The 12563-nt window shown below is 38.5% G+C and overlaps 1 protein-coding gene across 2 annotated transcripts in view; it reads right to left on the reverse strand.

Moving 5' to 3' along the window:
• Positions 1-3211: 3211 nt before the first annotated feature.
• Positions 3212-12563, reverse strand: part of LOC134866221 (neuropilin-1a-like) — a 72388-nt gene continuing 63036 nt past the window's right edge. For both annotated transcript variants that reach the window (XM_063886256.1, XM_063886255.1), the window contains 5 exons: positions 9935-10072; positions 8460-8767; positions 7390-7486; positions 7251-7295; positions 3212-6837 (listed from right to left, as the gene is read on the reverse strand). In XM_063886256.1, the coding sequence (XP_063742326.1) occupies positions 6563-6837; positions 7251-7295; positions 7390-7486; positions 8460-8767; positions 9935-10072 (863 nt within the window). In that variant the 3' untranslated portion in view covers positions 3212-6562. The remainder of the gene's footprint in view (positions 6838-7250; positions 7296-7389; positions 7487-8459; positions 8768-9934; positions 10073-12563) is intronic.

A 12563-nucleotide genomic window follows, 5' to 3' on the forward strand; every position in this document is an offset into this window, starting at 1 on the left:
TAAAAAGTACTTTTACTCAAGTACTCAGAGACGGGGGAGGTCTTGCACTTAAGTAAACGTAGAAGTACCAGAGTGTAGGAATACTCTGTTACAGTAAAACTCCTGGATTCAAAAGGTTATCAAAAGTACAAAAGCATCAGAATCTGCTTAAAGTACCAAAAGTAAAAGTACTCCATTCGGTCAGCAAAAAAAGCACCTTCACTTTAAAAGAGATCATTTAAAACCTCTATTTGCAATTGAGTATCGCACTTTTACCATTTAGTGCTGCTAGATTTCAATGAAGTACCCTAAAAGAAGTTTATGCACAATGTTTTCATCTGTTCAACACTAAGTTACCCACCACATTCACTTCCTTTGCAAACTGAAAACTCAGAAGAATGAAGTGAAACGTATTATACTTCCCTACCAGACATATTGGATAACATCGATAAAAGGTACAATATTATACTTTAGTACAGTACTTATTTCCACCAAACAATTCATGTGAACAACCACAAGTTTACCTCTGGACCTGCTGCGGGAGGAAACCCACAACTTCCTTTGCAAAGTGAGGAAGCAGCCTGTGATAACCTTTGGGGCAATTAATGATGCAACAAACCTTATCTACATTGGATGAATTAGTGCAGGCATGTTATCTACGCAGTCCTGAGTTTGAATGTGTCACTCTATTTAAGAATTATAAAGCTTTAATGGAGATGTACAGAATTGAATATGCTCCAAAAGAGACTTTAAAAACTTGCTTAACCCACATTAAACTATCACAAGTGAAATAAAATCCATAAAATATATAAAAAGAATGGTGCAGATTGATAAAAAAATAATATCTTCTATCATCTTGAACATATAGAAAGAAATATAAGACCAAAAACAAAGAGATAAGCAAAGACATGCTAATATAATATTGAATCTATCTGATGAAAACACTTGAGAAGCATTAAGTTACATGAGGAATAATATGTAATATTAACTGAAATACAAAATATATGTTAAAGACACTTCCCACTTTTAGATGAAGCAATGAAAGAGACGATGATTTATTTCCCACATTTAGGTCAATAATCGCTGTAATGTGTGATGGGTGTGTAACAGCTGATGCTGCCAGCTGGTGATGAACACATGAAGTCATCATCTCCATTTCTTTACATCATCGCACAATCATCCTGCCACATACCTCTCATAATCTGCTCAGGGAGAGTTTGCACAGTGCTCTTTCTCAGTTTCACACACACATTTATAACCGAGAGAGCATAAACACAAGCTCAGGACTCAGAGAGATAGGGCATGGTTAGTTGGAAGTACAGGTACTGCCTGTAGCTCCTTGCAACTCATTTACTTCTAATTATATGTCATGCAACTCGGACAAGATTAGATACAACAATGAACTGCAGTCTTCTATTAATGGTCATTTTAGTTTTAAGTACACAATGCCGTAAAGGAACTAATTAGCCTTTAGCATAGCAAAGCATAGCATAGCATAGCATAGACTAGCATAGCATAGCATAGCATAGCATAGCATAGCATAGCATAGCATAGCATAGCATGACATTTCAACCCAAACTGTATAAATGCACATTAGGGGTATAATTAATACCCTAATGTGCATTTAATCACATTTTTACAACCTAGTACCACGTTTAAAATCCAGCATGATGCTAGGTGGTCAGTTTGTCAAAGTCAAAAACTGATATGCAATTGAAGAAAAATCCCAGATATATTTATTGTATCTGACTGTGTGCCGGTGGCAGCAGAAGTGAAATAGCGGTAGTGAACATATTTAAAGTTTTGCTCCTTATGTTAAATGTGCACATACAGTGTGTGCATGCATGACACTGAACTATCAATAGCACGTAACAGCTTTTCTTACCTCAAGTTCATAAACTACAGCTTTGTGGAGTCCTATACCTATTTGTTTGGCTCTTACACAGCTGGAATACAGTAAAGATGAATGTGTAAGCAAAGATGCAACGCAACTCTGCAGCAAAGAAACGAGAGAGCAAATAACACACAATGTATGGGAAGTGGTTCAGTGGCACCAATTTGTCCTGGAAACCTCACCTCAACCAAAGCCACATTACTAAGTTCACATGAGATCAGACTGCAGTTTAATGCCACTCATAAAACATTTGCCCTGAATTGAGGCACACAGTTTGGTGAGAAATGGAAAGTTTGTAGACTGTATATTTAAGAGTATGAAGGGGGAATATATGGAGAGGCAACGCTGCCACTCTGTGGTTAAAGCAGGATACGACATACAGACAGTTGTGGTGTCAGATATTATGAATGCCACTCCTCTGTTCAACACTGTTTCTGAGGTTTAGTTTCGTCACAGGTCAGTGGATTTCTGTTTAAATACACGTGCATAAATGTAGTATGTGTACAGACTTTTAAATAACTTCCTGTTTGTGCTCGTTATATACTGAACTTTTCTTTATGTTTTAAAAGAGAAGTTGTGAAATCCAACACTAAACCTAGATATAGATTCCAAACATAGACTGTTTGCATATTTTATATATTATTTTGAATGTATTATATTCATATTTGTACCGAATCTAAGCATTGTTTTCATTTGAATGCACCTAGCACTTCTGCTGGAGAAAAAAGATCCCTTCAGAGCGATAAAAGTAAACATTATGTTATCTTTAGATACAGTCTGTGCTTTTTAGAACCACAATGCATGCCTGAAGGTACCAGTAGCTATAGATATCATTATTGTGAATAGTATGGCAAAAGAAGCTCAAGAAAGATATTAAAAAGCAATTAAATGAAAGCAGTTCTGGAGCTTTCCTCTGTATCACCCAACAATATTTTTCACTCTGGGTTTTGAGATATCTGGGCCCCAAAAACAATGGAAATCAATGGAATCTAATGTGTGATGCTCCCCACATTGAATGAATACATTTTACATATTTAACAGCAGCATATTTAAAGAAAGAATGTGGCTATTTCTAAAGGACATCCCCCAAAAACAAACAGCTTTATTGGGTTCACTTCCCAAATAAAAGTTCCTATACAACTCTGGGCAAATTAACCTTTGTGTTATGTTCCCGTCAACTGCGTCACTTTTGTCCTGGTCAAACTGTTCATAACCCATAGTACAAAAATAACCTCCTATCCTGACAGAAAAACATTTAGACCAAACCCCAAACTACATCCATTACTAAATAACAGGAGACTTTTGTAATTTTGGTGCATGAAAACCATAGACTCTCTCTGAGGTGGGACAGAAACAGCAGAGCACTTTTTTTATTTAAAACATTTATTTGATCCAATTCTTTGGAATGTAATAGTCGATGATCAGAGACGACAGAGACGGATGAGTCTGACCAGAAAGTCAAAGTACAAACAATACTTTTAGTCACGTAAGGCCTCACTGCTTTTCCATTGTTATTTTTTCACTTCCGTATTTCCTTTCCTTGTATTTTCCCAGATCTGAGAGAGCAAAAAATTACAGAAGCAGTACTTAAAAAATGTTGTCATACAAAGAAAAAACAAGAAAAAAACAATGGCACGTACATCAGTGACGGTACAAAAACAAGGTGATATTATACCAAGTAAATAAAATTGTTACGTTTCAAAGAGACGCATATAGTAAGCTTTTTCGAGAATGAAAACCATCTCAGAATTATAACACTGTCATCTGAAACTGTGTTAAAAAGAAGCAACAATAACACTGTCCTCTCCTTCCTTCTTCTACCTCTCTTTTCATAGATCAACATCATAAACACAGATTCTTTTTTTTATTTTTAAATATATCAGTGCAACATTTTGTTTTTCAGTGCTGCAGAATCCTTTCTCTTTGAAGGGGGGGGGGGGGTGGGAACCACATTCGGTCAGACGGAAATTATTATAATTTTGATAATCTGTGTCTGTGTCTTCTAATGTAAACATATGTAGTAGATATTTTAAAACCAGCGTCGTTCTCAAGAGCAAATAATGAACATCTCGACAGTCAGAGCACCTTGGAATTATCAGTAATGTTCTTTACTGCAACTTGACAATGATTTCATTCAACCTGACTGAGGAGGTGGATTTCCTTTCCAACAACATGTCTGTAAAACCTCATCCTCAAAGAAATAATTAAAGTTTTTTACCACAATTTTAGTTCATGTGATGCTACATTAAAAAGGGCAGAACTTCCACAGTGCAGCGCAACAGGGGACACAAAACATGTAAAACCTGCTAAATGGCTTTTTAATATATAGTAAAGTATCGTCAGCATAGAGTACGAACTTTCCTGTTAATTATCACAGAGTGAACATCTGTTCGAGGTTGACAAGGTTATTGACTTATCACAACACGTTAGCTAAAGAAGCTAAAACAAAACGTAGCATTTTTACTTGCACTGTCTTGAAAACGCTAATTAATTTCAGCTTTTAACCAATTTTTTACTAAGATGTTTGAAAAGGAACCAATCAAGTTTAAGCTAATTTTGTCCTTATGTCCTTTGTGGTTTCCTTAGTTGTTGAGTCTGCTGCTGTAAAAGGGCACTGATCTCTCTAGATTCCAGCTAAAGGAGACCTTTTTTTAAGGCTAAGAAAATTATTAATTGAAATGATCCTGCTGCAGAATCGTGTTGACACTGCAAATTACAAATCAAAATTCCGATTTTTACAAAACAACAAATTAAGTGAATGAGCGTTATTGTTTTGCAAAGCATATCTGTTAGGTCTCTGCTCTGATTGGCTAGTAAACTGATCTTTGTTCTGACAATGTGACATCATTGTGTCTTATGGCCACTTTAGCACAAGAGAAAGGGATGTGTGGGGCAAGAATTGGACAGAATGATCGGCTGCAGTTAGCCACTAGATTTCTCCTCTGATAGTCGACACAGGAAAAACACCGACAGAGAGTACAGCATTGTCATGGCAAACATAATTTCTTTGTTTTTCATTCAGGACAGTCATCATTTAGAGCCTCCACATCCTCACAGTTCAATAAAAGATGCTGTTGGAGGCCTCTCTGATGGCTGGACACACACACGTCTTAAAGGTCCAGAAGTCATTTTTGTGTGCCAGCGAAAACTGTCAGTGGTGAAAATATTAAAATCCATCTTGACTAGCTGTCATCGTTTTGGTGAGGTTGTCCGTGTTACCCTGTACAAAAACCTCCCTTCCCATGAGGCATCTCTCCATAATCTCAAAGCCTTTTCCATCGATATAAAATCCTCCCTGTTCTCAGAGCACAAACAGAAACTAAACAACAACAACAACAACAACAGAAATTATCATAGAATGGCAACCACATCCAGCACAAATGAATATTTTCTCTGTACATTTTTAGAGGATTAGTTTGATTCCAACAGAGAAAGGAGACTGCGGCACTGGTGTCGTTTTCTATAGAAAAGGGCGCTCAAATATATTAAAACCTATGTACAATATGTTGGATGTGTCATGTGCCATGAACATGAAGCTTTCAGGGCTCCTACAACTTTCCCATTCTGAAGTCCAAAAGTTTTCCCAAAGTTTTCTGGATTTTGACATTTTTATCCGTGTCAGCACGACTGTCATCAAGGCAAGAAGAGCTTAAAATCAACACCGACGTTTGATATTCGACCGTACAATACCAAAACATAAACAATAGTTTAGTTTAATAACAATCTAGGAAAAAGTACGGACCTTTCCCCATGTTTTTGTGTAGGAACCTCCCCGGACGGATGAAGCGAGTTCAACAACCAACAGAAAAACAAGGCAACAGAAAAATTGGAGGAAAAAAAAGGCACTGTTGGAACTAGACACAGGTCAACCGCCTTCACACACACTCTCACACACACTCACACACAAAGAAAAATGCTTGCAACTCATGTATGCAGATGAGTGTGATGCACGCCTACTCCGAATGATACACACCTTCAATGCAGATGTATATGGATTTGACACGTGTACACACACACACACACACACACACACACACACACACACACACACACACACACACACACACACACACACACACACACACACACACACACACACACACACACACACACACACACACACACAGTAAAATGCTTGCAATTCGTATATATTTGAGTGTGATGCACACATACATGCCTACATCTAGACTGAATGATACACACCTTAAATGCATATACAGTATATGAATGTGACACACACTCTTTCACACACACTCATACGGACATATGGCGAGCTAAAGAGCCATTATGTCCGAATAGCAAATTCCACATTCTCCTCTCTGTGAAACTACAACATCTGAAAAACAAACAAACAAACAAACAAAACAAATCTTTCCATAAAGTACACAAACAATACTTTCTTCTGAATTGGTCTCAACACCAGCATGTGATTACATGAAATCAACACCGAAAAACAAATAGAATCCTTAGTTTTTCTGCTTTTTTTTTTTTTTTGCTGTACAGATTCTTTATACACAGTGCCCCCTGCAGGTCAGTCCTTCTCACTGCCGCTCCTGAGAAAAAAAAATTACATTGGCTCACTTTCAGCCCACCCTGCCGTCCCTTTAGAGGCCTCGGACCCCGTGTTTTTTACTCCCACATGATTGGCTGCAATGTCCGCGCAGAGTGATACCCGCAGCTCTTCCCGCCTCACGCCTCTGAGTAGTTATTCTGTCCGTTCATCTTGTCCTTCTTTAGCTTAACGCCGTCCACCAGCTCAAAGTTATAGTTCTCCAGCGCGGATAAGTTTCTGTCCGTCATGCTGCCCTGCGAGCAGGCGCAGTACAGCACCACGCCGCAGATGGCGCCCAGGAACACGCCCAGCGCCGACATGGCGATGATGGTGATGAGGATGGGGTCCAGGGTCTTCAGCATGTTGCCCGGGCCCCCCAGCTCGCCGTTGTCCTGGGAGAGGGAGTCCATCGCTGGCAGAGGAAAAAGACAGAGAAGGACGCTAGTTATGATCCATCATTGTCCATCAGATCAGATTATTTAAATAATCTAATTTTAAAGGGTCATCTGTTAGTTTTAAAGCTATCTAGAAGAAGTTTCAGGTCAAAATGAGGAGTTAAATCTACGGTAATTACTGGAAACAACTGGACATCTGGAAGAATGGAAATCCATACAAATCCATAGTCTTGGAAGATTGAAATCTGACCCTTCAACTCTTTTTTTGATATTAATTTGATGTAGTTATTGTGATTCAAAGGACTATATTCTAGTTTTTTTGTTGTTGCACAAATCACAGTTGAGGAAGGCAAACAGCATTTCTGCCATTCTGTGTAGAGCACTTGAAGGTTCATCTGAACGTGTTCTGTAAAATCAAGAGTCTACTTACGTAGGATGAAGATCTCCGTTGGTGGAGATGTAGGAGTTTCTGGATCTGAAGGGAAAACACAGCTTCCATTAGATTAAGTTCCACACATCGCTGGTCAGTATATCAGCATATATATTTACAGTGATAACGCAGTACACACCCTTGCAGTCCTCCAAACTGAGTCCATCTATGATCTGGATGTTGTCCACAGCTATGTGACCTGCACTGCGTCTCTCTGCAATGCCTTCAACCACCACCTGGAAAAGAAAACACACATACAGTCATTAAAACATGCTTTATGCAATCAACACACTTCTATATGTGCAAATGTGTCAGGACATGATGCACCAAGATATTTTAAACGTTACAACACCACATTTACTGAACTTGTTGCTATACTTCTCTAATTATTGATCTTCTCCTGGTGAAAATGAACAAATTAAGAAAAAGAAAGACCATGAACTGTCTTGGTGCATGTTATAATTAAAATAATCTTAATTGTTGGGAGTACTTTTTAAAACTCAGGTGACAAAATGCTTAGGCTGCGAACTGAAATCAAACATTTACAAAATAATTCAGTTTAATGATAAAACACATCAAACCAATTCCAGCAATGTTAGATACAAAGAATAATATGGAAAAAATATTCAACAACTAAAGTACAAGACAGTGAAAATAAAGATCAGGAAGAGCTCTCTGATAACAGTTTAGTCAAAAACACGAGACAAAAGAGATATACATTTCCCCTTGTTTCGTCATGCTTCTACTATATAAACAAAAGATGCAGTTTAAGTTAGTTTATGCTGTAAAAGCTATTTCAAATAAGCTATTTAACATGAATTGAGACAAAAATAACCCAAAGAATTTATGTTTTCATGTTTCAAAGTAAGAATAAACGTTGATATACCAAAAAGACAGCTACAAAAGATCATCTTTGAGAAGCTTTTAGTAATTTTTTATCCTCTAAAAGGAGAATTCTTCGACCAGATTACCTGAAATAAGACCACTGGGTAGCTTAATCTATAATAATACATTATATTGTATCTATATTTTGAACTGATAATATAAATCTGCAAAGTAACTTGATCTATAAAATAAATGTAGTGAATAAATGTAAAGTAAATGATGTGGAAATACTCAAAGTACTTCCATTTTTTACTTTCAGTCCTTGAGTAAATGTACTTGGTTACTTTACAACCCTGCACTCATGTTAATAAACGAGTGAATTACCTGATAGTAGACGCTGGAGTGAGGCAGCAGGACTCTCCCCTCCCTCCAGCGGCTGCCCTGGTGCCCGCTGACCGTCCACAGGATCTGTCCCCCCGTCTCCTCCTCCCTCCTCTGCTTGATGTGCAGCGCCCCCGCATGCTCGCCGAACATGTGGTACCAGAAGGACATGCACAGGTCGGCGTCCGTCAACGGGATGGGCACGCTGGCTAAACTGGCCACCTTCTGCTCTTCATCATCGCCTTCACCACCAAGTTTCCTCGGAAACTCACTGTCACCGAGCTGCATGTAGATGAAGTTCCCCGGTCCGCCTGCAGGGGGCAGCAAGAGACAAGGGAAGAGGCTGTTGTGAGTTGGGTTTCAAAGAAATCAAATATTGAAAGGCTTTTATGGTCAAATGCAAAACAGCTACAGCCTAGTGTTGGCACCCTACAATATACCTAACATGAAAAGAAAAGCCATTTAATAGTGATACAAGATGCAAGAAGGAAGTGCAACAGACATAATGGTGCAAGTACATTTCCATTTAAATAAAAATACACATATAAAATATAACAAGATGGGATATTGAAACTGTATACTCTAAACTCTCCTGAAAGCGTTTAAAGTTATATAAAATTGACTCTATTTGACCATAATGTTAAAAAAGACCTTAAAGAACAGTCAGGAATACTATTTTCTGTCCATTTATGATGAAAACAAACCTTTATATGATTGATATCAAGGAATAAAAGGGTTCAAAGCCACTACAGGGTTAATCTAAACATTGCATTAAACTCGGGCTAAATGCCAGTATCTGTCTGTTCTGTTCATTTTATGTAAAATATATTAAAATAAATCCTTAAAGATGCACAACTACAGTAATTAATACTGTTTTCTGTTGATATTAGGCAATGAAAGGGTTCTTAAACTCTTCTTATTTATTGCATTTAAATCAAGCTTAATGTCAGTATTCTGTTTTGTAGCAAATATGTCTTTTTAACAAACTTTATAAAATCTGTGGACTTGTTCAGTGTCAAAGACCTCCTTTTCAAGGACTCCACAGGCTTTGCTGCTGAGAACAAAGGACTCAAAATATGCCTACTTCAGCTGACGACACGACTTGACATCACAAAGGAATAATTTTTTACTTGTGATCTGGTTGAGTCAGAAAATCAAGGAGAAATCATTCATGTTGGAGCTGCCGCTGCCTGCACAAAAAACATCCATCACTGGAGTTTGAATGTGGAGAAGGTCAGAGGGCCGAGGCAAAGTGATGAATAGAAATGTGTGTTTTGTAAAAAGAGACGTTTCTCAGGGACATTTAAAATGTTTTAAGTTTTATCCAGTGCTGACAATATTATGTCTTATGATTGTACTTGTATTTTGAACGGTTTGTGTACCGTTTCTGAAGCTTCTTTTACTTAAGTTAAAGATCTAAGTCCTTATTCCACAACTAAGAGAGAGTTAAATACGAATGTGAACAGTTGTCTCCTTACCTGTGTGATCGAGGGTCGGCCCCCTGTGGACAGTAGGGGCCCCGTTGGCCTGGATAAGCCACTCTGCCCCCGTCCCCGTCTCTTTGGTCCAGCCGCAGAACGACGAGAAGTCAAAGTTACAGGCAAACCACACGTATGCTGCAACAGAAGAAATAAAAAAAGAGCAGTTGGAGGTGAGATGGTTGGTGAATGACGTGATCCTAATCAGCCAGGAGAATAAGAATCCACGGCGTCGAGCAACAGAGGCAACAAAGTCGTCACTGTTGAGGTTCATAGCCTGAAATATTTCTAACTGTGTTGTGTATGTACAATAGCAGAAAAAAAGGGAGACGTTTTGTCTTGAATGTATTTATTGGAAGATGCTATTTGCAACTTGGTATCCATAGCTAACAATGCTATTTGAGTCCCTGGTGTCCATAGCTAACAATGCTATTTGAACCTGGGTATCCATAGCTAACAATGCTATTTGAGTCCCTGGTGTCCATAGCTAACAATGCTATTTGAACCTGGGTATCCATAGCTAACACTGCTATTGTTAAATAGCAGTAAACTGTGACTTCTTGCCTGAATTCCTCCTATTACAACTCATTTATTGCAGTGTACTGTATATACAGGCAAAAGCTGCTTTGTGACTATTCTCACCAGGGTATTTTATCTAAACAATATTTAGAAACCCAGAGTTATTCATCTTATAATGATATGATGTTACAAAACTGCAATTCCTCACAATAAAGAAGCTTGAACCTGTAAAGATGTGTCCCTATTTATTTCTTCCTCTGTCGATTTACTGACTAATCGTTTCAGTAATAGTTTAACGTTTTCAATCAGCTGCTTCTTTCAGCTAACAAAAGAAACCTCACAAACAAGTGGAGGTCTATGCTACCTACTATCTTTTCCTTGATAAGTGCAGCCACAAAAACACAATCCATCACTGCCTATCTGTCTTTTATATATATATTCGAGGCCGTGGCATTTACCAGGTTTCCTAAACGTGGTTTTGTAGGAGACAGTGTTATGTGTGGCAACCTGTTTTCCAAAGACTTTACAAAACACTCAGACAGGCTCTTTGACATTTAAAATCCAGGCTAAAAACCATGATCTTGTGCGGTGTTCGCCCAGTAAATTGTCTCCAGTTTTGAAGTGGAAAAAATAGGGAGACAGCCTGAGGAAGAAAGTCTTGTAACGTCAATATCTGAAAGCTGTTCCTGCTGGATCGTACATGCAGTATAGATTGTATAGATTGTGGGAAAACCGATCGCAGCAAATAGAAAAAGGCTCGTGCAGATGGAGCGGGGTGAGAAAGACGGAGACAGCGCTCCACATCCTCGCTGAAAACAAAAAGAAAGCGCCTACAGATGTTTGGGATCAGGACAGGAACAGATGAAGGCGTGGTGCCACAAAGATGCAGATGTGGCCCCTCGAAAAAAAAAAAACCTAAATAAAATGTCCCTCATTTCTTCCTGCAGCACTTCAACACAACTTCTAAATGAATGCAGACATCTCTAAAAGCCAGACCTGTTGTATCTGAGAGGCTAATAGGACGCAGAGATGACCGAGGAGCTGGTAACCCTCCCCTGCAACCCCGAACTGTCTTCACCGACTCGGATAATTGAGACCCAGGAGGCCTTTATTCTCCCGCTCCACCTTCACTCTTTCTCTGTCTCATCCCTATTTATGCTTCTTCCTGTCCTTGTCTTCCTGCCACTGCGGCTATCTTTTCCACCTCTCTGTATATTCATAACCCCGGCCTCCTTTGAAATGACCTGAGTTTTGGTGTATTCACAGACAAAGCGCTTCATTTGGATTTAAATGTGGAGTGCATGGAAGCTCAATAAATGATTCAAAAATGTCATGCAATGTGTGTGGCTTTTAGGAAACATCCCATTTCTTCCCAGTATGTCTTCCAGTTTTATCCTGTAACTTAGCCAGTTTCAATTTGATCACTATAATACGGGATTAAGATCAAATCTAATGTCGAAAATCTTGTTACTTTTAAGTTTTTGCTTTCGTCTTGTCATCATTTTATCTTACTCTTATTTCACATACTGATTTCATTCTACCTTTTCTCTATGTCACAGCACATATTTCTGTCTGTCTGAGTTCCCTCTCTGGGGATCAATAAAGGCTTATCTTATCTGGTCTTGTGGGATTTAAACCTTGAGAAAAACTGAAAATGAAGCAATCTATGAAAAGGAGTTGCAGGCAGACTTTGCTTTGAGGAGGATTTAAGGAGTTACAAGTACAAGAAAGCTTGGAAAGCACTGCTATAGTTTAGTATAGTTAATAAATTCTGCCGCAACATCTTTAGCCAAAGCAATTTGTTATTTGGACTAAATAAAAGAACATTGACTATTGACAAAGCACCTATATTTTAAAGCTTTAACTCCAAGAACAAGATATTTTTGTATCTTTCTCTTCACATCTGGCTTTTTCCTGCCCCTTTTTAATGTTGGTCAAAGTGTGTCAATGTCTTTGTCTGATTCTCTCTTTTCCCCAAAAACACGTGAAATTAAACAAGTGCATTTCAGAGCAGATCTATCACTTCTTCCTGCAGCCCGGATGTGCGCATGTCACGAGCAGCGCTGTGCTAAAGTCTCGTTTGTGAAGCGGGGCCGATGAAAAAGCTATT

Source organism: Eleginops maclovinus, chromosome 6 (genome assembly GCF_036324505.1).
Source record: "Eleginops maclovinus isolate JMC-PN-2008 ecotype Puerto Natales chromosome 6, JC_Emac_rtc_rv5, whole genome shotgun sequence".
NCBI lineage: Eukaryota > Metazoa > Chordata > Actinopteri > Perciformes > Eleginopidae > Eleginops > Eleginops maclovinus.